Here is a 24158-nt window from a genome sequence, read left to right as displayed (position 1 = left end):
ATCCGAAATCAAAGGGAAATCAAGACCCTGGGGAAGCCATCCATTTCTGCCTTGGACTGGTCGCCTCACCTGTCGGTCGCTGCAGAGGAGAGTGGGGAAAGGTTGACCCTCTGAGCAATCATCATGCTCCGGATCATCGCCGCAGGTTCGAGGTCCTGGGATTAGGCCAGTTCACCCCCGTTTGACTCAAGTGTTCTGCGGCAGGATCCCCCGTGATGGCATGCAGCTAATCGCGGCATCTCCATCTAACTAACCCCTGCAACCGTTACCTGGCGGGACAATTCTGGCCACTGCATGGCTTGCGGGCGCCTCGTATCATGATTCCATTCGCTCTTGCGGGCCTCGCCAGCTGGTATTGTCTGTATTGATAGCCGATAGTAGATCTCTGATTTTCAGGTGTTGTCGATAACTATCGCGTATGGATTATGCCTTGTCCTACCAACTATGGAACTGCCTTGGTCTATACCCAGGGAGCCATAACCATTGCCGGCTGGACTATGTAGCCTCCTATTTGTCAGAATCATAAATCCTGAAGGTAATGAAATATGAACAAATGAAGGAATCTCGTGCGGGCATGGAGGGCAGCCCGCCCCTTGATTGGCCGACTGTTCGCGGAACTCAACCACAATTCCCCCTCATCGCCAAATTCCCCTCCGGCTTCATCCATAACCCCAACAACTCCTTCTTTTCCTTCTCTTCCATTATCCTCCCCCGTCCCCTCCCACTTCCTCTGCGCCGTCAATCCCTCGTCGCATACCATCTACGATCCCTTCGCGAGCCGTTCCATCCCTTTCCCGCGCCCTTTCTCTCGTCCTCGAAGCCTCGGTCCGACTACCAGCTACATATCAGTCATCGCCACACATTGTCGCGTATCTCACTCTTGTCGTCGCATTCGCGCCTTTTAATCGTCGTATCAACTAATTCCAGCTCAAACTATCCTCCCCAACCACTGGCTACACGTCCACGATCCCGTCGTCCCGAAACCCTCCCTCCGTCAGAAACTCTTGTCGCCCATCCGCTTCTTGCCAGTGCGTCATCAACCCTCGCGGTTTCGCTCTGGTTCTGGGTTGATAAGAGATTCTGACTCGATCCAACTCCTGGGCACATGAGTAGCAAGCTTTGGGAATTTTTCCTGCGCGATGATGTCGAGAGCTTCAAGCGGTTCCTGGCAACCGCCAGCTATACATCTGGCGGCCCGCGAGCCTCAGGGTCGGGAGCCTCCTCCAGTTTCCGCATCGGAAGCCCCGGCTCCATGCTAACCCCGTCTCCTGGTGTCTCTTCGAAGAGCAAGAAACTGAGTGGAACATCTCCCGGTACCCAGACCCCGGAGCGTGGCGGCCCCCGTCCTGGGAAGACTCTCTCACGGGAGGAATTGAACGCCCGCGACCAATATGGGAGAACTCTCCTGCACCATGTGGCGTCCTCGCCGAAGCCGACAGCCATCGATTTTGCTATCGCGCTGCTGGAGGTGCCCTTCCTGGACATCTACGCCCAGGATTGGGAGAGTGGTTGGACCGCTCTTCACCGTGCCCTGTACGCCGGAAACGCCGCGGTTGCCCAGGCCTTACTGGTACGAGACACCCGCCATGCAACGGACTTTAGCAAATCGGCGGGCACGGCCCACCCCAGTGGGGGACTGATCAAGATCAAAGATCGCGAAGGATACAGCCCGTTCGATGTCTATGGCGCCACGATCACATCCCGGGATATTAAACGCATCTCAGCACCCGAAGGGGTGACGCTGATGGAGGACTTGGACAATATGGAAGCAGCTTCAGCCGCGTCCTCGGTCACTGGAGACATGGATGAGGATGGCAATACGGCCAGAGGTGTCCTGAAACCACGAACGAACCTGCTCGCGGACGAGGTCTTTACATTCGGCAGTAACAAAAACCTCAATCTTGGCGTCGGCGATCAGAATGACCGCCAGTACCCGGAGCGAGTATCTCTCCCACGACCGGATCATCTCCTGCAACGATTCTTTCGTGAATACCAGGAGCAGCGCGCACATGACGGCGACTCGGCGTCCTATCCCACAGCCGAGTCCACGTCTGACCTGCCCACTCTGATCAAGAACAAACCCCTCAAGGTCCAAGACATTGCCATGTCGAAGCTCCACACGGCGATCATCACGACCGACCCGGAATCGAACCTCTTCTTGTGCGGGTTTGGCCCCGGTGGACGTTTGGGTACGGGTGATGAGTCTACGCGATTCAGTTTCGTTTGCGTCGAAACCGGGGGTCTCGCAAACAAGAGAGTCGTATCCGTGGCTCTGGGACAAGACCACAGCCTGGCTATCACGGAATATGGCGAGGTCTTCAGCTGGGGAAGCAACAAATTCGGTCAACTGGGTTACAATCTCCCAAGGTCTAACAACCGCGACGATGTCCCTATTCAGACGTCTCCCCGCCAAATCTTCAATCCGTTCAAGAAAGAAGTTATCCTGGGGGCTGCAGCTTCGGCAATCCATTCCGTCGTCTTCAGCAACTCAGGTCTGTACACGTTTGGTAAAAACGAGGGCCAGTTGGGTCTCGTGGATTCGGACGCTCGGTCTCTCGAGGTTCAAACCACTCCCCGTCGTGTGGGCGCTTCTCTCTTCAGTGCACCCATACAGAGCGTCACAGCCATCGACCAAGCCACTGCAATACTCCTCCAGAACCACGAAGTCTGGGTATTCTCTCAATATGGATACTCCAAACTCTCCTTTCCCCTGGAAGTCAGCTCGAGATTCATACGTGATAGCTTCATGGCGACACGGTATGATACCTCGTCGAACTGCATCGTCAAAGTCCGCTCCGGTGGGAATACCATCTGTGCCTTGTCTAGTTTCGGCGAAGTGTTCACTGTGTCCGTCAACAGGATGGAGAATCCCCCGACGCAGACATCCACGACGAACCCTGCCAAAATCCGCAACTCACTTTCTCAACCCGTTCGGGTGTGGTCTCTGAAAAAGGCGCATATGGCTGTAAGAGATGTTGACGTGGGGCAAGACGGCTCGATTATAATATGCACAGCCTCCGGCTCCGCATGGAGAAAGGAGAAACGCCGGAAATCGAAGGACGGGCCTAGTAAAGACTACAAGTTCACTCGCATACCCGGGCTCTCCCGCGTTATCGGTGTCTGCAGCAACGCGTTTGGCGCGTTCGCTGTGGCCCAACGAGACTCCGACGTGACCAGGGAACAGATCAACGTCATGCAGAGTACCCTGTGGAAAGACATACTGCCTCTATCGCCGTTTCAATCCCTCGTGTCAAGGATCGAGACGTCCGTTCCGGGGGATCCTGAAGGCGCATCGGATCTGGAGCCGGTGATGAATATTAAAAGGGCGATTATGTCTGCGTCTGATGTCGAGTCATTGTTGCAGCAACTGCATCTACATGCAAGTACTGGGGTAATCTGGGTGATGACTACTCTCTCTGATGTACAGATTCCCGTGCATGAATTCGTTCTGACTGGGCGGAGTTCGGTTTTGAGAAAAGCCTTCCATGATCTACGACTTGTCCGTTCGTTCTCAATCCCGGACGTCATACACATTGAAGTCGACAAGGATGGGCGCTCAAAAGTTATCTTCCCTGGAGCAGACCTCTTGACCGTGCTGAATGTCATATATTTCGCGTATACAGACACCCTCTTTGACGTGTGGCTACAGGCGAAACACACGCCAGAAAGCGCGTCCAGGTATCGCCAGGTTCGATCCGAGGTGATGCGAATTGGGACAAGTCTTGGTCTACCAACTCTGGAGCGAGCGGCACGTCTCATGATTGAACCGACAATGGCCCTCAAGGACGATATGGCCCGTGCGATAACCGACCCGGCCTTTTTTGACAGCGCCGATGTGATTATTGATTTGCACGACGACCAGATGAAGGCCCATAGCCATGTGATCTGCCAACGCTGTCCATTCTTCGATGCTCTGTTCTACGGTCGGTCCGGTGGTCAGTGGCTCGCATCCCGCCGCACCGGCTCCAGCGGCGTTATTCGCGTGGACTTGAAGCACATCGACCGTCGCATTTTTGAGTTCGTTCTTCGGTACATGTACGCAGACACTGAGGATGAGCTCTTCGATGATGTCCGGTGCAAGGATCTGGAAGAATTCATCGACCTGGTTCTGGATGTTGCCTTTGTTGCCAACGAATTGATGATTGATCGATTGGCACAAATATGCCAGCGGGTGCTTGGCAGGTTTGGTACGTTCACCTTGTTCTACACGAGACAGTCCCTTCGCTAACGACCCTCCAGTGAACATGCGCAATGTGTGCAATTTACTTAACTCAATCGCGCCTTGCTCCGTGAGGGAGTTCAAGGATGCTGCGCTGGAGTATGTGTGTCTCAATTTGGAGGATCTTCTTGCAAACAGGCGAGTACACCATCCTGGAATGCATATCACCATTTCCTAACCAAGAGTAGATTCCTGGGTGACCTGGACGAAGATCTACTCTCCGAGCTCGACCTGGTATGTCACGAAAACCAGATGACCGGGTTCCCCGTGTCGAGAGGGCGCAACTCGGAAGAGTACGTGTTCGAGAAATATCCCGAGCTTGTCGCTCTGATCGAGAGCGACAGACGGCGCCGGATCGACTCCATGAGACTCAAGTCTCGTCTCGATCCAATCGAAGGCCCTGAGGGACGACAGCGGCCCGTCAATGCTGAGAAGACCATCGCATCCCCAGCTGTGAAGAAGCCCAAAGGCCCTCCTTCCAAGCACAGCCCCGTCCTGAGACCAAAGCACTCGACGGGTGACCTGATGTTCCAAATGGATGACGACTCCATGCTGTCCCCCAGCGACGCGAAAGGGAAAGCGGCCGTTCGGGGCACGCCGGACGCGCCAGAGACAAGTGATAATCGTACGCACATGGACTCCCCTGCGCTGGGCTCCAGCATGGTCGAGGGCGAATCATTCGCTGGCCGAAGCTATCTGGAGGAGCAAATGTCATCCCCGCGAGGCACGCCTCTCGCCGAGTCTCCAACAGAGACGCGTGCTTCCGCAATCCAGAAGAGGACCAACGGCTCTGTTTCGCCCGGCCAGGGACAGACACCGTGGGGTTCGTCCGTGGTATCCGGCACCAAGAAGAACCTGCGCGACATCATGAGCGAAACGTCCGAGAATCGAGTATCCAATCTTAGTCTGGGCATGTCTGCTGCGCGTCGCGAAAGCAGCAGCACCTTCACCCCGAAGATGTCCCAAAAGGAGCGCAAGAAGCTGCAACAGCAACAAATGCAAGAAATTCTAGCCGCCCAGCAGAAAGCCAAAGACGGCCCGCAGAACCCCTGGAAGCTCCCGTCCAATCCTCCCAGCAAGACCCCAACCAAGCCGGAGTCGACTACTCCCACGCCCGCCCAGAAACCCGCCATGACGCTCCGACAAACAGTGGCCGGCACGCCGCCTCCAACCCAGGAAAAGCAAAAGCAAACGCAAAAGCCAGCCGCGACGCCAATGCCCAACCCAGCCCCCGGCACCGCCTCCCAACCCACCCGGCAGTCGTCGTCGTCCATCCCCGGCCCATCCGGCACCGCAGCATCGTCTACGTCGCCCAACCCGTCCGCCCAACGGCCCATCCACTCCATCCGACACATCCCGCGCCCGGATCCCTACCAGATCAGCTTCCACGCCGACTCCTCCAGCTCCATGTCCCTGGCAACCATCCTGATGCAGCAGCAAACTGAAAAGGACGAGCTGCGCGAGGCCGCCACCGCCAAACACAACCTCGAGGACATCCAGCTGGAGCAAGAGTTCCAAGAATGGTGGGACAAGGAGAGCCGCCGCGTCCAGGGTCTGCCGGATCCCGACGACGAGGACTCCGCCCAAACTACATCTCCCGGGCAGGATCCCCGCGGTGGAGGCCGCGCAGGCGGCGGACGACGGGGGAAAGGCGCGGGAGGGGGTTCGCAGCAGCCACAGCGCAAACACCGCGGAAAGGGCCCCGCGAATGCGCCCGCCGTCTCGGCGCTGTCGCAGCAGCTTCCTCGGAACGGTTCCGAGGCCCCGTCCAAGCAGCAACAGCCGCCTTCGAAGCCGCGACGAGACCGGCAAGCATCGGGTCATCATGAGGGCAGTGCCAGCGGTGCTCGGAGGGGTGGAGGTGGTCGCGGGAGAGGTAGGGGGTGATCTCTGCTGTTATATTCTTATAACTACCCGTGTTTGTATTATAGAATCTCTGGTTTGATAATAGATGGGCCGTACGGCCCAATTGGGTGTTAGATTTTCGTAACTGATGGGAGATAATCAAGCATTTCATAGCACTCTTACTGAACTTAATGGCAATTCCTGGAACTCCCTTGAGCAGGTAGACTGGACGAGCAAGAGATCGTAAGGTATAAGTAATTACATTAGTCGAAGTATCTATGCTCGAAGAAATAAATACACAGCACATTCTGAGCGCAAAATCGTCATTCCAAGCGAACCCATTCACTGCAGCCACCATACGCTATAAATGCACCCTGACGCCGGTAACAGAAGCAAATTCAATGCACGGAACATACACATTCCATGTGCAATCACCCCGAAGTGGCGACCTCCCGGCTCTCCCACATCCGCCGGATCATCATCTCAGTCTCGCCAGTGCGCGAAGTGTCGGTGGCGTCTTCCTCCGCGGGATTATGGATACCCTCGTCGGAGGTCGAAAGGATGCGATGGGCCGGGTGATTCTTCGGTCGCAACACCAGATCGGTCTCTGTGGGTTCATCGTCGGCTTCGAGATAGGACTGCGATGCAGACGGGGGTAGGTTCGATTGTTTCCGGCTGAGAAGCTGCTTGGGCTCGGGGCTTGCGCTGTTCAGCCGAGGGCCGGCGGTGTCTTTCAGATCCGTTAGTGCTGGGGCCGACTTGATGGGCTTTCCGAGCGACGAGTCGGCTCCTTTCTCTGCGATGGTGGTGTTGAGGATGGTATTGAGTCGTTGGAAGCTGTCGGCGGTGGGTGTCTGGAATCGCCGGACGACAGTCAGTTCCATCGCAGTCTTTTCGTACGTCTTGCGGACGTGTTTGGTTTCGGTGCCGTGAGTTGGAGCGCCCGGTCGGGGGACGCCATTCATCAGCGCCCGTCCGGCTTCGAATGCGGCGCCGGGGCGTGCCTGACTGGCGGCGATGAAGGAGGCGTCCACGGCGGGAGAAGAGGTGACGGAGGCGCCATGGCTATCGGGAGGGGATGTGTTCAATGCGGCGGTGCGTTGCAGCCAGAGCTTCTGTTGCGTGCGGGATGGAGGCTCGGCGCCCGGAGGGCGAGACGGAGGCGAGGCGCGCGGTCTTCTCGAGGACGTGCGGTTGGGAGAGGGCGGTGTCTGGGGGTGGTAGTGCGGCAGGAAGGAAGAGGGCGTGTTGGGGTCGGAATCGGTGCGAGAGGTAGAGGGCAGGCCGGCTTTGATAAACCGGGAAACGCCGCCTTCAATGGATGAGGAGGTCGCGTGGGTATGGGCGCCTGGGGTGTTGGCGAGCGTGACGTTAGAGGAGGACACCGGTCGTCGGGGAGCATCATGCGTGGTGGGCGCCAGGCTGAGATTCGTCAGGGATGTTGTCCGCGAGACGGAATCAACCATGGTGGGCTCTGCGATGGCCGAGATGGAGGACATAGCGGGAGGGGCTTTGGCGGAGTGAGACGGGCTTAGGAGACGGGCTGCGATGTCGCCGTGGTCTTTCGCGGCCTGGGGATCGTCAGGTTCCGGGGAATGCGATCGTTTCCTCCGGCTGCTATCTTCGGTGTCCTCGTCCTCTTCCTCGGATAGATGATTCTCGCCGAAGCTCTTGCTAGTGGACTCGGGCAGACTGGTAGCCCGAGGGAACTGCGGATAGGGCCGTTTGACGAAGGTAAGCGGGTCGACGAGCACGGCGGCTGGATTCTCGACGCTTTCCTTGGACTGGGCGACGGAGCTGCGTCTCGTACTCTCCGGAGACTGTGTAGTGTCTTCCCACTCGGCGTCGTCGTTGTCGGAGTCAGCGAGCTCGAAGCCGACGGTTTTCTTCTTTCCGGAGCTGGTATGGGGGCGGTCGGTGACGAGAGCTTTCTTCCCGAGGACACCGGAAGCGTTACGTTGGAGGGCGGGAGAGGAGTAGTTCTTTTTCATGGACGCCCGGGTGTGATGCGAGTCGGTGTCGTCCAGCACCGCACCATCCCAACGAACGTGGTGAGTGCCACGAGGACTGGCCGCGGGGGTCGCAGGAGCGGATTTCTTACGCTGATGATGACGACCGGGGTGACCTCCTTCGCTGGTGATGGTGAGGTGGGAGAGATGACGTTGCAGCTTGTTCAGGTTCTTTCCGGACGGGTTGCGATGGTGAGCACGATGATGACCGCCGCCGACGATATGCGCACGGTGATGATGAGGCCGTTTCTGATGGGAGACGGTGGTAGACGAGGAGGTATCACTCCAGTCGGTGAGGGTGGAGGACGATCGAGTCACGACTGCATGAGAGGAGATAGCGCGCCGGCCCAGCGCAGGGCGCTTAACGGGAGAGGAAGTGCTGGAGGTCGGCATGACAGAGAGACAGCACAGCCCCCTGCATGCAGCAAGGGAGAGGCAATTGAGAAAGCCACTGGTTACACGGGGGTGGTGGAGGTGGAAGAAGAAAAGCGATGGCGATGGGGGAGTTGAAGTGGAGGAGGAAGTGGAGGTGAGGTCGATACCGGTATTACTAATACATCCATACCACCTCATACATCACATCAACTTCAACACCTTCTCTCTACATCCCTCAACTACGTCTCTCATTCACACCATTCAACATCACAGGTGCATCCATGCCTCTATCTATCTACCCATCCATCCCCCATCCACCGTCATCACCTCCCCCGTCACATACCCACTGGCTCGACTCGCCAGAAACACCGTCACGCCCTTGAAATCTTCCGGTTGTCCCCATCGTCCGGCTGGAATTCGATCCAGGATGCTCTTGGATCGCTCTGGATCCTGCATCAATGCCGCGGTCATGTCCGTCGCTACATATCCCGGTGCAATGGCGTTCACATTCACTCCTTTGCTGGACCATTCGTTGGACAGCGCCTTGGTCAGTTGTGCAATTCCCCCTTTCGCTGCGGCGTACGCTGGTACATTCAGCCCCCCTTGGAACGACACCAACGATGCAATGTTGATGATGTTCCCGCGATGACCGCTGGAGTCGGGTGTGCGGGTCAACATGTAGGCCCCGATATCACGGCAGAGCGTGAACACCGTGGACAGGTTGACTTGCAGGACCTAATCCATTAAATCATGTGGTTAGAATATTTCTGTCCAACCCATACTCCGGGAATTTACCTCGTCCCAATCTTCGTCCGGGAATTGGTGGCTTGGATGCCGTCGTTGGATCCCGGCGCAGTTCAGAAGAATACTGATATCATGTCCATCTTGGAGGACACTCGACACCAACGAGGAGAGCTCTGAACGCGATGATAGATCCGCTGTGTAGATGGTCGCCTTCCGTCCAAGGGCTTCGACCTTCTGTTTGGTGTCCTGGCTGCTGGTATCTCTCTGCCCAAGTTAGCATGCAATGACCGGGGTGTTAATCTATCCCCCGTAAAATAACGGACTTGACCAACCTGTACAAGAACTACATCGGCCCCCGCCTCAGCCATGCCAATGGCCATCTGCTGCCCAATGCCCCGGGTACCCCCGGTCACAAGCGCAGTCCTACCGGCCAGGGAGAAGAGATCCATCGCGTCTGATTAGGGATTGATGCTGCAGCATCCCAGGTCGGGGGATTCCTCTATTTATACCACTATTTCCTATCACTAAAACGCCCCCCACGTCCCCGCATCGACCAGTATCGGGTCATATTACATCTCTAGATGATCTTCACGATGCTATGCACACGCCAATTTACCACTCCCGAATGCTCCCGTCGGGCCCGTAGAACTCCTTGGGAGGCCATGGCTCGCTCTCCTGGCTTATCTTTCTCACCAAGGCCTCGTCAATCTCAATGCCCAGCCCTGGTCCAGACGGTGCCTGCACGAATCCTTCCGAAATCTCAAACACGGACTTGTCCACCAGATAGCTGTTCAAATCAATATCTCCCGCTTCCACATTGTAGTGCATTCCCAGCGACATCTCCTGGATGACAAAGTTCGGCGTCGATAGCGCAACCTGGATGGACGCTGCTAGCGCAATAGGCCCCAAAGGACAATGCGGTGCGATTGCCACATCGTATGACTCCGCCATCGACGCAATACGCTTCGTCTCGGAGATACCTCCGGCGTGCGCAATGTCCGGTTGAAGCACATCCACTGAGCTCTCCTCCAGGAAGCGCTTTACATCCCAGCGGGTGTACAGGCGTTCTCCAAAGGCGATTGGGATTGTCGTAAGACCAGAAAGCTGCTTCAATGCCTCCGGGTGCTCGCACAACAGCGGTTCCTCGATGAACAACGGGCGGTATGGCTCTAATGCCTTCACCAGCTGCTTCGCCATAGGTTTGTGCAGTCGTCCGTGGAAATCAAGTCCTGCGTCTAGTCCCAGCGCCTTCACCTGCTTCAGTCGCTCCACGCAGGAATCCAGCACCGCGGGTGAGTCCAGCCAGTTCACGTCCTCGGTGGCATTCATCTTGATGCATTTAAGGCCCTGCGCAATTCGGGCCTTTCTATTAGTCATTAGCATGTTGCTCTCCTGGCCGGGTCTGCCTTGCTTACGCTGCAACTTCGACATCGCTAGGACGGTCACCCCCGATCCAAGCGTACACCTGCACCTTCTGACGCACCTTACCACCAAGCAACTGGTATACCGGCACACCGAGAATGCGACCTTTCAAGTCCCACAAGGCAATATCAATTCCCGCCAGAGCGGACATAAACACGGGCCCGCCGCGATAGAATCCCAGTCGCCAGACGGTCTGCCAGACGTGCTCGATGTCGCTTCGCAAATCAGTATGGGCCAAGGTATCCTAAGGTCTCAAAACTCAAAACATACTCGGCTTCGTAGCCCACAATCCGTGCAATTATCTCATCCAGAGCTCCCTCGACAGCTTGTGTATGTCCCTCCAATGTGCCCTCCCCCCAGCCAAATCGGCCCTGGTCGTCAGTAACCTTGACGAACAGCCACCGGGGCTTGACGCGGAAGTACTCGATTGACTTGATCTTTGCCATGACGTCTCCACTGATGCAATTGACTCTACCAACCCTGTTTATATCGGATTATCCGCGCATTTATATGTCCCGCACTGTATTCTGACCTGTATCTGCCCCCGCGCGGGGTCGGCAAACCTCCGACAAGAACGTGAGGGGAGAATAATGCGATGCACCCCCACGCCCTGCGATTCGTGGAGAAACATGGACGATCATCGGATATCAGATCCTTTCGAAACCCACAGCTGGTGCTTGTCTCGGCGTCACCTTCGATCGGAAAAATTTCCTGGTCTGCTTGCAACTACAACATAGTCGGAAACTACATCATACGACCATTAGACTCTGCAAAAGAGCAATCCATTCATCCAACCACTAACCTTAGTAAATATACCTAAAGTTCAAATTCTCCTTGTCAGTCAAATCGCTGAACGCAGTCCGATCCATCTCCCATTGCCGTGCCTCCTCGCCCTCGCCACCAGCCCCAATACCCTGCAGACGATCCCTGCGCCGATTCTCCATCGCCAGCGCGATCCGCAAGACCAACACCAGTGCAATCTCGACAAAGTGCGACACAATCATCGACCAGATGCCCAGCGGGTACTGCGGCGCCTGGCTCTCCTTGTAGAAGAACGGACCGGCGATGTTGCCCGCGCAAACGCCGAGAAAAATCATCGCGTTCGTGACCACCTTCTTTGTGTGCCCGGCAATGTTGGCCGTCAGAATCGATAGGATGAGCACAAACGACGCGTTGTACGACCCCGTCAGGTAGTAGCAAATCAAGCGGCCGACCTGGTTAGAGTGCGCAAGGAAGCATAGCCCGAAGGCGCCGGCGACATTCGGTAGCAGGAAGAGGATTGTCACGACCCAGCGGTTGTTTGATGGGAGGCGGTCGTTGAGCCAGATGCTGAAGAGGATCATGAGCGCGATGAACGCTCCGTAGGGGATCTGCATGAGCGTGGTGACCACTTCATACACGTTAGCCTGCGTATGTTCTGGCACAGCAGGGAGTCGACGTACAAGTAGAAAACCCAAATCCCTTGATAATCAGCGTCCCAAAGTTGGAAATTCCCCCGTTGGGAATATTCCCTGAGAGTCCTAGAAGCAGGAACACCCACACTTTCCAGTCCAGAAACGCCTCCCATACCTGCGCCAGCTTAAGCGTCTTATTCTCGACTCCGGTCTGATTGTCGCGCAGTCGCTCCACCGCAAGACGCTTCTCCCGCTGGGAGAGGGACCGCGCGGTGACAGGTGAGTCCGGCAAGAAGATGGCGATCACGATGCCCCAGGCGGCACACAGGGCGCCGATGATGAGGAACTCGTATTTCCAGGATGCAAGCGCCCCTTTGATCTGTCCGATTGCGTATCCCAGGAGTCCACCCAGTGCAATCCCCAGGCCGTTCGCTGTATACCAGAGACCAATCCGGATGGGCTGTTGGCGCCTCGTGTACCACATACTCGTGATAAGCATGAACGAGGGATCCCTTTCTATATTAGATTGTGTATAGTGTGTGGACTTGATTCACTTACGAGCATGCTTCCGCGGCGCCAGATATAACCCTCAGCACGGCGAGCTGAACGAAATTCTTTGCAGCCGCTGTGCGGGTTAGCGGTAAGTCATGCGTTGCATGGGCTGACCCAACCTTGAAGCATGAGGAAGAACCCCCAGAGAAAGATGTTCACCCCAAGATACTTGCCCACGGGGAATCGTTGCATCAAGAAGTTGGTCGGGAGAGCCCAGACCTGCAGCTGTAAGTTGCCGGCCGGTGCAAGGAGTATGAATGCGTCCATACCAGGAAGCCAAAGTAGAAGATACTCGACAGCCATGAGTATTGGTCCCCCGACAAGCCCAGATCTTCATTGATTCCGAAGATGGCCGCGTATGACAGCGTCGTTTTATCGATCTACCCACGATTAGTCTTTGCATCGTCGCGTTGATACAAACGGGACATCACACGTAGTAAAATGCATAGCAGACAGCCAGGTACGGCAGAATCATCAAATCGATCTTACGGACGAGCCGTCTGGTCTCAGTTGGGTCAACTTCTTCGTGGAGTTCATCAAAGTTGTCGAACAGCGCCAAAGCCGTATCTCCATTGTAGATCTTGCCAGGCTGTTCTGCCATTGCCTCCACATGTGTCGTATATGGCTTGTCGGCATGGGGCTCTGCTTGAGTAGGCGCTGGTGTCGGCTGTTCGTCAGTCATGTTGACGGTGTTTTGCTGTTTGTATAGCCAGGTATCATGCGAGGCCATCTCAAGCCACGACTTTTATCCTCCGTTCTCCGCGCCAGCATACCAGGCTAGTTTGAGGCGGTGGCGCCGATCTGCAGCACAACCGTCATACTCCGTATATGGCCTGGTCCATGTGCGTGGGGGTCCGGAGAACATGGAGAAGTGGGTATTTCTCCGCATTCTGGAGTAAACAGCAAGCTGATTCTAGGATCTGACAAGGGTGCTGGATGCGTGGGATGACATCCGTGGGGGTTGTACGTATTCATATAGACTATTTTGATGTATAGCACACTCTAGAGAGCTGTGAGCCGAAATACTTTCTTGCTCCTGAGGCGTGGGGGTCCATTATGTCTTTAGATTCACGGATAATCCGATGCTAGAGACAGTTGACATCGGAAATCAGTAAACGGCCAATTAAATAACATATGCACGACCATGTTGGATTTCTATGCGTATACCGTATCTATAGAGCTCCAATGCAGGAAACTGATAATCCAATATTACAACCTACAAAGATGCCCTCAATCGTACATCCACAGCCCGCACCAGGGTGTGGATCGTATCCAACACCGGCGTCTCCATGCCAAACTCCTTTGCCTTCCGCGCCGGAAATCCTAATATGACATCCACTTCCATCGGACGGGAATTCTTGCAGTCCGTCTGCATGCTGCTTCCAATCCCGGGCATTGCATTGATCTTGCTCATCAACTCATCGATCAGCGTATACTCGAGAGACACCCCGCATCGGCGTCCCACATCGATGACCTCGCGCATGAGCCGCAGAGTCAGCGGCGTCGCATCTGTGCTGGAATGAAGCCAGCTTTGAGTGTCCAGCATGGTCAAAGTGGTCAATGGGTTCCAGGCGGCGTTCCAGACCATCTTTTCCCAGCGTTGGCGCTGCATGTCGTCTAGAATTTGGAATCTGGTTTTGCCTCCTTCTAGAAGGGAGGCAAACGTTTGTAAGCGCCTGGCTTCGAGGGAAGCATCCACGTTGGAATTTTGGAAAAGGCCAATCTGCATGTCCTCACTTTTGGTGTGCTGGACGACGCCGGGGCTGGTCTGTGTTGCTCCTACCCAGGTCTTTCGCACATTACACTCTCGTTAGTAAGATTCTGGCTGAGTCACTGCTGGCAACATACCACGCAAGTAATTATAGACGACTGAGGGTATTTGATTCGGAAAGGCTCTTCATTGCCGACCCCGTTTTGGATAATCACGACGGTGGTCTCTGCGCTGATGGCGGGTTGCAGTCGCGCTGCTACGGCGTCTTGGTCAATCGCTTTATGAGCGCAGACAACGTAGTCGAATGCCGTTGTAACTTCGTCAGAAGATCTGATGACTGCTTTTGTTAGCCTTTACAAGGTCCAAGCGGAGTATAGCATACCACTATGAGGATGGAACCGGTGTTCTCCATGGTTCTGGCTCTGCAGGAGGATGCCCTACCACCAATGCGTTAGAATCCCCGTGTACAAGCTCGTAGACATTCTTACATTTTGTTTAACTGACTCGTAGTTTGACCGTGCTACTACTGTCAGGCGCACTCTTTCGCTCCGACTGAGAATGAACGCATAGAAGGAGCCGATGCTGGAGGTTGTCAGCGTTGTGGATCAGGGTGACCAAGTCGAACTCACGCTCCCAAACCGTATAGAAGAACGTCAATTTGGTCGCTCATCTTGCACAATAGTTACAATTTTCAACAAACTGGAAGTGTCCTATCGATAGCTGTACTATTAAGGGCTGATGCGGGGTTCGGCGAAAGGGCCGAAGCCCGACGAGCGTGGGGGTTCAATTGAACGGAGGATCAGCACTCTGGGTTAATTACATGCTTTTAGCTAGGGCTTGGTTGATTTGACATTGTGGAAGTTCATCCTGGTAGCTTTCCGCTAAATTTGAACTGTAGGAGAGATCTGGATGCATCTAAACTAGCGATAGCTTGTCCATTTTTATATTCAAGAACCACATTAGTAGTAAAAGTATGTACAATCTAAAATTCGAATAACAGAAAATTTTCTCGCCTCCGCTTGTAAAATGATGTAAATAAATTACCAAGCTACTCTAGCTAACTGGGACTCTACATGTCTCAACCCACCACAAACATGGAGTTAATTGCTTCTGATAAGCCAGAACTCTGCTCTTTGATACAAAGGTATCGGCCCGTAGATAGTCCAGATGATCTGCTTCGCTGAGAGTAGATGTTACTGTGTAATGATGGCGAATTTGTGGCGCAATTCCCTCTTACATGTACAAACTGGACTTCACCTCTTTCCCATGCAAGGGACATCGAAGCCAGGAAATTCACCAAGGTCAGTAGCTTCAATATTTGAAAGTCGCATGCTTGATTTGAAGCTAGATGGCGACGAAGATGAGAACCGGCGTGGCATGACATCTAGTAACTATTCACAGTATCGCGGTCAGTACAACCTATACGCTGCTCCTTCGTGTTCTAATCTAACATAAATCAGGCAGCGTCATCCATACTTATATACTTCGTAGCGAAGTATATGTACGTTTGTTTTAAATGGGTAAGCCCTGGTTTCACTGGTTTCCCAGAATATTCCTCGAGCCCCCCATGATTCAAAATGCAACCATCACCTCTTGTCCTTGAAGTCTTGACAACATTTACCCAATACATAGCTTATTCTGGGCAATGGTCGTCATCAATTCCGAAAAAGGAAATATAAATGCAAATCCATTGCACCGTCTCCCTCCGGTGTCTGACAGCTTCTCAGCCTTGCAGGCTCAAGGTGGCCAATCATCGACACGAGCCGAACACTTCGCGAATATGCGTCGCCAACTTCCTCCCAGAGTATCCCCCTTCTTGCAACATCCTTTGTTGGCGTGTTCCCTCACACGATGGCAGTGCCAGAGAAACCCGACAAAGCCGAGGAGGAGCGATTCCTTTCCAAACCACACTCCGCCAGAATCTATCAACTGGCTGCACCTTTCAGAAATGGGTTCTCAAAGTGGAACTCCCTCATCCTTGACACCTGGATGTGGGAGATTGTCTCGATGACTCTCAGCACTCTTTGGTTTCTCGCCATGGTTATTGTCCTGCGATACTACGACCAGAAGGAATTGCCCAGTTTCCCACAAGGATTGACGCTGAACACAATCATATCCATTCTAGCAACCAGCTCTAAATCTGCCCTCCTTTGTACGATTGGCACATCCGTTGGTCAGTTGAAGTGGCTCTGGTTCTCAGGAGGAAGGGAACGCCCACTGTATGACTTACAATCTTTCGATGATGCTAGCCGTGGGCCTTGGGGCTCAATGATGGCGCTGATGAGACGGCCACGCAAAGGACACTTTCTCATATCACTTGCGGCGACAATCACCATGATTTCATTTGCATTCGACCCCTTCACGCAGCAAATCCTTAAATTCCCCGTCAGACAGGCCCCAAGTGACTCCAGCATTGCAACGGCCAAGCAGGCAATACTTCCATGGATTCCAATGAATGGTGAGACCGACGAGGCCATGATCAATGCAATCAATGCTGGGATTTACTCTACTGAATTTGAGTTGGATCCAATGTGCCCGTCAGGAAATTGCATCTGGCCTCCCTTTCAGTCCGCGGGCTGGTGCAATAAATGTGAAGATGTCACCTCCCAAGCCACGCTCGTTGGCTGCGACATTGCTTCATTTAATATCAGTCGATATGAGGACCAAACTGTACCCTGCAATATTACCTTTCCAGACGGATCTTGGATTAACAGTGATGTGCAAGGGTTCTGGAATGAGACTGCCCATGCTCAAGTACTGTCCATTCCAAGTATGCTGATAGCGACTGTCAATAATCAAATAGATGGACCATATCTTAACCAGACGATCTTGGGGGTCTATAGCCCGCTTTCAGCATTTGTGTTTATCAAGTTTGCAGTGGACTCTGCCTTTGTCGCCGAAACCTACCCTGCCAAAGAGCTGCCGAAGTTGATGGAGATCACGCGCGCTACTGAATGTGTGCTGTCCCCGTGCGTGAGAACATACGATATATCTGTCTCCGGAGGAGTTCCGTCAACACAGACTTCACTGCCCGAATTTGGCGAAATATTTCACCCTGAGGATTACCCTGGATTGGAAGCCGTGCTACAGCTACATAGGGTAAAGCTGAGCGAAGAGGAATCTGAAAGGATTACAGCCTGCTGGAAACCAGAGCAGGGAGGCTCTGTGGATGTCCTGTTAACTGAGGAAACATGGCCGATTACGTCTAACTTGTGGAACAATGACCTCAGGTTTGCTGGCTGTCCAGTGTCTTCATCGACTTATTATGATTTTTTGGAAAAGATTTGCTCGTCATATGTGTACAATGCTTCTGGGCAGACATGGCGGAGTGCTTACTGGTCACCGCCAGAGGGTGACCTGCCATCAGCGAGCCTCCTCAGAGTTTCCCGCTCCAATTTTTCCTATATTATGGGGAACATTGCGGCATCAATGACAAAGTACGCTCGGGACCTCAGCAATCAGACGGCCTATGGTACGGTATATGAGTCTCGGACATATGTGTCGGTGGACTGGGCCTTTCTGACCCTTCCAGCTGCACTGATCTTATTCGGATTTGTCTTCCTAGCGTCGACCATCACAGTCAACAGCAGACAGAACTTAAGTCTGTGGAAGACTTCCTTATTCCCTGTGCTATACCATGGGCTTAGCAAGGATATGGATGTCGATGACTTTGTCAGTGTTAGTTCGATGGAGCGGAAAGCACAGGAGATTACGTTGAAGCTCGAAGTTTCAAATACTGGCATGAGGAAGTTCGTGGTTCAGAATACATGACGTTGAAGATAGAGACTTTGGAGAATATAGAAATATCGTTTGATTCATGGTTTTTGAGCAGGTTAGCTGTGCTCATACTGCCAGACTAGCTACATGCAATATGCGGGCAAGGGAGCTACAGAAATATCCACATAGACTTCCTCAACAAACTTGAACTACGGAACAAAAAAAAAAGGGCCATGAAGTCCAGAGCATTTGTTTCGTCCACATGGAGTATACAACTTTAGTTGCTTAACGAAGCGAAAGTAGATGCCTCGCCACTTATTGCCCAATGGGTAGTCATAAGTACACTATAAGCTCACCTTAGCAGCTTGAGCGAAGAAAGCCTGTAGTATATTAGAGCTTTACGGATCCGACCACGTCTCTCTCTAGCCGAGAGCTATTCAGTAGATGTGGGCCCAAATCTCTCAGACTTGTAGCCCCTAGAAACACCATGTTGGATTCGATCTCTTGCCGCAGAATTTCAATCGCTCGTCGCACTCCCTGCTCGCCGTATCCGGCTGCAAGACTATACAGTAGAGGTCGGCCGAGTCCCACTGCGGTGGCTCCCAGTGCAACAGCCTTAAGTACATCGGTACCGCGCCGAATGCCCCCGTCAATGTATATTTCCATGGGACTGTCAATCAAGGACGGGGCATATCGATGTATCTCAAGGAGGGTAAGTAGGGGCGATTGTGCGCTGCATGCAGTTGTCAGTAAGAAAGTCCATAAGGTTATGGGGACCAACTGCCATACGTATCCTGCGAACGTCCTCCGTGATTTGATAGAACAATTCCCTGGACACCGTTTTGGTATGCAAGAACAGCATCTTCAACGCACTGAATTCCCTTTATGACAATTGGCAGCTTGGTGAGCCCTCGTAGCCACGTCAGGATCTCCCAGTCAATATATGGCGAGATAAAACTCGCCATTGTTTTGGCTACGCCTTGCCCCTTCGCTGAAGAATCGTTTGCCTGTAATATAGTCAGAACATCTAAACTAAATGTGAAGCTCATAATGTGCGGTCCCAAACAAACCTGCATCTCAATATTCAACCGCTCGTCCATCTCCCTCTTCCCGACAACGGGGGAGTCAACCGTAATCCATATGGCACCCGCACCCGCAGCCTCCGCCCTCCGAACGATCTCCTCCGATTTGGATATATCCTTATTAACATACAGCTGTTGGAAAATGGGCTGGTCCGGGTTCGTTCGGGCACGCATAACTTGCTCGATAACGAAACTCGACGAATTAGCAAGGACCTGGAGTAGACCCTCGTGCCCAGCTGCAGCCGCAAGGGCACATTCTCCGTCGGGATGGGCCAGCTTCGCGATCCCTGTCGGGCTCATGTACACCGGAAGGGAGACACGTTTCCCGAGGATGGTGGTTGAGGTGTCCACCGTCGATACCTTACGTAGGATGCGCGGCCGGAACGCCACTTTCTGGAAAGCTTTGGCGTTCTGACGCTTGCTGATCTCGTCTTCCGCCCCGGAGGAATAGTACGCCCAGGCGTTGGGGGCGAGGTGTTTTTGCGCCACTTGCTCAAAATCGTGTAGGTTGATCATGCTGCTCAGCGGGGGAGGCGTGTTCGACTCTCGGGCTGTAGCCGCTGGTCTGATGATGTCGGTCGATACAGGAAGAGCTCCGGGTTCGATTGTACCGCGTAAGGAGGAGGGCGGCAACGCCTGTGCTAACAGCTCTGTATCATGTACCGAGTCAAAGTCCTCCGTTGCGTCTTTTCCGGCACACCGGAGGATGACCTGGGAGCCTCCCGGGTGCGTGTCAAGGAAGTCTAGCGACGGATGTTAGTGGGTGCCACTGTTGGTAGTTAAGAGGTATGAAATATCTACCTGTTACGTCGTAGACAGAGCCATGGATCGCAACCCAGCAAGAGTCTCTGTTGTTGTGCTGCGCGATCTCATCTGGAGTCAACCGCATGATGGACTTGTTTGTGGGTACTGCCTATAAGGGAGTAAATGTATGCAAGAAAACGCATTCGATACAATATATCCTAACTCCCTTGACGATCTAGTCTCTCGCCGGAAAAGCGCCGGCGTGGGATACAGCGTGGGGGCGACCCCGGATATCCAACTTACGGGGTAGATCTTCGGGCTCATGTCCGAGCATAGGGCAGATTCTTATCTTTGGGCTAGGACTTGGCTTAATGGTGGTGTGGAGTGTCCTTTGTTCTAGTCAGTGGGAGCTGGGAAGTATATAGATAATTTAGACTGGTAGCTATTCATAAACATAACTGACTAGATTCATTACCGAAATACGTCCCTGTTTTTTGATACAACATATCCCTACAGCTCCAATTATCCCATCATGTGTGGAGCATAGCATATCCGAGGAGCCGATGTACCTGAGCACGCTCATACACTGTGGCAGCCTAAGGCGCTAGTTAGGCATGCAACAGGCAACCATCTAACTTCATATGACTCCGAAGAAACAAAAAAGCCCATCCACACACATACAAAAATACCAGCGTCATGCTCCCCCGTACGATTTATCTAGTTCTAACCCGACCAGCCACGAGTCAGCGCGCCCACTTTGCAATCTTCGTCCCATCCGCGACAAATCCTCAGCGAGGCAGCTTAATCAATGTCGTCGGGGCCCCGATGATGGGCTTCATGCACGAATTCCAACGGGGCTATGACCTGGGGACAATTGACACACCCCACGAGACCTATGCAATTGGCCAGGTCGATCCCGCATACATTGTCGACTGGCCAGATGGTCTTCACGCTACGCATAGCACTCCTCAAGGGGATATCGAGGTTGCGGCGTCGCAGATACCGGCCCCGGGAATCAGTGAGAACTTTATGGCGCCCGTGAACGAGGTAGGTGGTCCTTTGCTATTATCCGGATTGACTTACAGTTGGACTAGACTACCAACAGGAGATGTCAGGAATGGACTCTGGAATATGTCCGTCATCTGGTTGCGAAAGGATATATCGGAAATGAAGCGATCCAGATTGTACAGTCCAAACGGGATCCCCCGGACTTTGGGATCGGCCTACGGCCGGTAGGTGTGAACCTGAGGCAATGAGGTAGAGTTTACAGATACGGGCAACAAAAATCCAAGAATACATGGGATTTAGTCACTGGGATTCAACTTGGTATGTTGCAAGCAGCCAAAACATTTGGTATCATAAATATGACAGAGAGAAGTATAAAACACCATTTTCCGTCTAAGTATTCATCTCATAGCTCGATAAGACTCTCCTCCACTACGGGACGAGATGAAGGCGGCTGCTGGTATTGATTGGAAGGAGTGGAAGCGATGGGTGAAACATCGTGAGCCGCGTAGGTTCCAGGGTATGCTGGAGAGGGCTGGGGATATGAGGGCTGTGGCGGCACAGACTGCGTTTGTGGCTGCGTGTAGTATGACTGTGCTTGTGGCTCTGTAGGTTGCTGCCGAAGCATAGGTTGGGCGCCCTGTTGCATGCCTCCAGGCTCCGACAACTGCATATATGCTGCAGAAGGGACTTGAGGGACTTGTTCTGTTGACATGGTCCTTTCTGGTGAGCTCTGGAGTGCACTGGGTGGCGCACTAGGTTGGAACTGCGAGTCATGTCGTGGCACAGCCGCTGGTTGATAAGGGGCATCAGTTTCGCCATGTGGAGGTGACTGGTAAGGTTGATTGTCATGCTCGGGTTGACTCGGTGCTGTGTAGAACTGAGCCGGCCCAGCCGGCCCCGGATAAGCCGAGGGTTTAGTATTATAAGGCACATTGGCAGGCGCGGGAGATGCGATCTGCTGCGTGGCACCATTCCATGGGGCATTCTGGTGGATAGGTTGTGGGGGCTGGGTATACGTATTGGGGCTCATGGGGCCGCTGGCCATGGGCGTTCTCTCGCGAGCGGTCATATCAGGCGGGGGTTGTGGATATTGGAGGTTGCTGGGATTGTGTGGATTTTCAGCACCAGGGTTTCCGTAGTAGAAATTCTCAGCGCCGGATTTTCCTTCCGCTGTCGGCGGAGGCATAGAGGGATAGACACTGGGGTATCCCGAGCCAGACGGGATGGGACCGTAACCTAACGAGTGCTGCGAATACGCGCTGGAGAGACGTTCCTCCAACATACGGTCGTAGTACCGGACTACAGTAGATAATTTGGAATGGAGATCAAGGAGTGTGTCTGGTGAACGAGTTAGCTCTGAAGCTGGTCATTGGGAGCTGTTTCACTACATACCATGTTTGCTCATAGTCTCACCGTAGCTCCGCGCTAATTTAGGGCGGAGCGCTCCGATACTCTCATATAGTTCTTGGATTTGAGGCTCGCGCAGAATAGTGCCCGGCGGTTGGTGTTGTAACCGATCAACCAGGGCAGCAAAAAGGTGAATATTTTCGACTTCAACAGGGCTGAGTTCGTACGGGTTTTTGGGTAAAGGCGCTGTATTCTGTGATTGATGGGAGGCAGACTCAGCCGTCGTGTTCTTCAAAGCCGCCGCGTGCTTCTGCTTGTGTTCTTCCATATCTCGCAGGGACGCCTCGATGGCCGCTTTCAAGTCCGCATCTTCCTCTTCTTCGGTCGTGCGTTGGCTGGGCGGGGCCGGTTCCTGTGCCATATTCCGCTGAGGTACGTAACCAGAGGACCCTTTATTCTGTGCCTCCTCAAGGCTCATTTGAAGAGCTCTCCGGAGGTCGTCATCAAATCCCCCTTCGGCCCTGGCTGTACGGGGCTCCATCGCGCTGGACTTTGTGATGGAGTTATTCTTGAACGAGTAGCGATCCGAGAGACCCGACGATTGTGCCGCCTTGGACGTCAGTTTGGCGTAGCACCCATCATCGACTCGGACAGGCTGGAGGATACCCAAATGAGGCAGGGGTAGGGATTTGCTAGAGCACTGGGCGTCGAAGACGTTGCCACAGTTCCGGCAATGGTGCTTACGGTTCATGAAGCTGAAAGCGGTGCGACAGCGCATGCACACATCGGAGTCAATCCACTCGGGCGGCTAGAAGGTAAGGAATTGCGTTAGTTGGGGGAGTTGACTGCGGCCCGGCGAGGTCACTTACTGCGCTGCTTTCCAACATGCTTCCGCTGATTTGAGTCTTGGGCGGAAAACGAAACCCTTCTTCCTGAAGCCTCTGGTAGGTCTGTCCAACATAGCTTAGATCCATACGGCCCTGAGCAGCCATGGCCCAGTCCTGAATCAACTCTAGCATCTTCTCCTTAACCTCGGTGTTAAGCTGGACACCTTCAGTCTTAAGGAGGGACACCAGGTTATCCATAAACTCGCGCGAGGCAATTTCGGCCAGGAAATGAGTTCCACCATTTTTCACGCACGTATCTGTTAGCTAGGACGAACAGATTTTGTTAGTATACCGAACGGCGGTTGATGAGGCTGGATGCGGGGAAAACGGAAGCTTACCTTCAATGTCGCCAGCTGTACATTGGGGTTTTTGTTTTCGAGTCGGCGTTTCAATGATCTCATTGCCTCCTTCGGCTGAACGCTTTTCGATCGAATAAGATCGGAGATTTCGAGATTTAGGGCAATGTCCTCCCTACGGTGGGGTTGGTCATTAGCCAGGAGGGTCTGGGGTGATCGACGCGATGCTCAACCGACAAGCATGCTGAGGGGAAGTAGTAAGGAGGACTTACAGCGAGGAAGACGTAGCCCGTTCCACCTGCTCATCCAGGGAAGAAGTCGACGAAAACCAGCCCGCCATTGTGACAGCAATGAGAGCGTGATGTGATGGAGGTGGTGGGTTCCAGGATCGCTATGACGTTGAGGTCGGAGAGAGGAGCTGGGGGAGAGGAAGCCAGTGGAAGCGACAGGGGAAAACCAGCAGAGGGAGGGATCATGCGGGAGACATGGAGAGATGCAAGACGAGGAGGAGGAGGAGGAGAAGCTTGGAGGGGGAGATGGAGAGAAGGACAAGCAGGCAGATTCGATGCCTTCGAGCTGCTGATACAGAAAGCGGAGGCGGTGGTGCCCGCTGACTCATCCGCATTTGTGGCGTCATCGTTGCGGGCGGTGAGCGGTGGTAACTTACGGTACCGGTACCTGCGCACCCACCTGGGTTCCTCCTTCCCCCAGGTACCGCTCCCATACCTTACCGTACGGGTGGTACCTAGTCCTGCCTGAGGCGCCATCCCCGAGATAATCAATCGGCGGAGAAAGAAAGAGGATCA

The 24158-nt window shown here is 53.8% G+C and overlaps 10 protein-coding genes across 10 annotated transcripts; 3 read left to right on the top strand and 7 right to left on the bottom strand.

The window, feature by feature from the left end:
- Positions 1-661: 661 nt before the first annotated feature.
- Positions 662-6229, top strand: BDV59DRAFT_159611 (BTB domain and ankyrin repeat protein). The gene is made up of 3 exons (XM_073687509.1): positions 662-4187; positions 4240-4357; positions 4408-6229. The coding sequence occupies exons 1-3, from the start codon at positions 1106-1108 to the stop codon at positions 6104-6106; spliced, it is 4899 nt and encodes a 1632-aa protein (XP_073549836.1). The 5' UTR covers positions 662-1105; the 3' UTR covers positions 6107-6229.
- An 80-nt stretch (positions 6230-6309) lies between these two features.
- On the bottom strand, positions 6310-8574 carry BDV59DRAFT_174395 (uncharacterized protein). The gene has a single exon (XM_073689070.1). The coding sequence runs from the start codon at positions 8464-8466 to the stop codon at positions 6496-6498; it is 1971 nt and encodes a 656-aa protein (XP_073549835.1). The 5' UTR covers positions 8467-8574; the 3' UTR covers positions 6310-6495.
- A 53-nt stretch (positions 8575-8627) lies between these two features.
- Positions 8628-9648, bottom strand: BDV59DRAFT_174394 (uncharacterized protein). Its single transcript, XM_073689069.1, has 3 exons — positions 9525-9648; positions 9244-9456; positions 8628-9183 (listed from the first exon to the last, which is right to left on the bottom strand). Exons 1-3 carry the CDS (start codon positions 9639-9641, stop codon positions 8740-8742), a joined length of 774 nt encoding a protein of 257 aa, XP_073549834.1. The 5' UTR covers positions 9642-9648; the 3' UTR covers positions 8628-8739.
- Positions 9649-9665: 17 nt separating this feature from the next.
- On the bottom strand, positions 9666-11060 carry BDV59DRAFT_211902 (D-galactonate dehydratase; the record flags this gene model as incomplete). Its single annotated transcript, XM_073695908.1, has 3 exons — positions 9666-10558; positions 10608-10829; positions 10885-11060. 3 exons carry the CDS (start codon positions 11058-11060, stop codon positions 9805-9807), a joined length of 1152 nt encoding a protein of 383 aa, XP_073549833.1. The 3' UTR covers positions 9666-9804.
- Positions 11061-11417: 357 nt separating this feature from the next.
- On the bottom strand, positions 11418-13242 carry BDV59DRAFT_192034 (major facilitator superfamily domain-containing protein; the record flags this gene model as incomplete). Its single annotated transcript, XM_073691986.1, has 6 exons — positions 11418-12004; positions 12057-12520; positions 12567-12633; positions 12680-12779; positions 12830-12940; positions 12994-13242. The coding sequence occupies 6 exons, from the start codon at positions 13240-13242 to the stop codon at positions 11418-11420; spliced, it is 1578 nt and encodes a 525-aa protein (XP_073549832.1).
- Positions 13243-13772: 530 nt separating this feature from the next.
- BDV59DRAFT_174390 (ketopantoate reductase family protein) lies at positions 13773-14992 on the bottom strand. Its single transcript, XM_073689068.1, has 5 exons — positions 14901-14992; positions 14760-14853; positions 14654-14708; positions 14409-14608; positions 13773-14349 (listed from the first exon to the last, which is right to left on the bottom strand). Exons 1-5 carry the CDS (start codon positions 14939-14941, stop codon positions 13777-13779), a joined length of 963 nt encoding a protein of 320 aa, XP_073549831.1. The 5' UTR covers positions 14942-14992; the 3' UTR covers positions 13773-13776.
- A 1130-nt stretch (positions 14993-16122) lies between these two features.
- BDV59DRAFT_211901 (DUF3176 domain-containing protein) lies at positions 16123-18042 on the top strand (the record flags this gene model as incomplete). The annotated part of the gene is made up of 1 exon (XM_073695907.1): positions 16123-18042. The coding sequence occupies one exon, from the start codon at positions 16123-16125 to the stop codon at positions 18040-18042; it is 1920 nt and encodes a 639-aa protein (XP_073549830.1).
- A 336-nt stretch (positions 18043-18378) lies between these two features.
- BDV59DRAFT_200324 (FMN-dependent alpha-hydroxy acid dehydrogenase) lies at positions 18379-19959 on the bottom strand (the record flags this gene model as incomplete). Its single annotated transcript, XM_073693560.1, has 4 exons — positions 18379-18721; positions 18778-18995; positions 19059-19813; positions 19872-19959. 4 exons carry the CDS (start codon positions 19957-19959, stop codon positions 18379-18381), a joined length of 1404 nt encoding a protein of 467 aa, XP_073549829.1.
- Positions 19960-20283: 324 nt separating this feature from the next.
- On the top strand, positions 20284-21200 carry BDV59DRAFT_174388 (uncharacterized protein). The gene is made up of 2 exons (XM_073689067.1): positions 20284-20861; positions 20909-21200. The coding sequence occupies exons 1-2, from the start codon at positions 20511-20513 to the stop codon at positions 21068-21070; spliced, it is 513 nt and encodes a 170-aa protein (XP_073549828.1). The 5' UTR covers positions 20284-20510; the 3' UTR covers positions 21071-21200.
- Positions 21138-23894, bottom strand: vps27 (ESCRT-0 subunit protein VPS27). Its single transcript, XM_073687508.1, has 5 exons — positions 23625-23894; positions 23395-23527; positions 23039-23320; positions 22215-22977; positions 21138-22160 (listed from the first exon to the last, which is right to left on the bottom strand). The coding sequence occupies exons 1-5, from the start codon at positions 23690-23692 to the stop codon at positions 21226-21228; spliced, it is 2181 nt and encodes a 726-aa protein (XP_073549827.1). The 5' UTR covers positions 23693-23894; the 3' UTR covers positions 21138-21225.
- Positions 23895-24158: the final 264 nt, after the last annotated feature.

The sequence above is a fragment of the Aspergillus ambiguus genome (genome assembly GCF_047715705.1).
Source record: "Aspergillus ambiguus strain CBS 117.58 unplaced genomic scaffold BDV59scaffold_8, whole genome shotgun sequence".
Taxonomy (NCBI): Eukaryota; Fungi; Ascomycota; class Eurotiomycetes; order Eurotiales; family Aspergillaceae; genus Aspergillus; species Aspergillus ambiguus.
The sequence above is the reverse complement of the archived record's forward strand: the minus strand, read 5'-3'. Positions and strand labels throughout refer to the sequence as shown.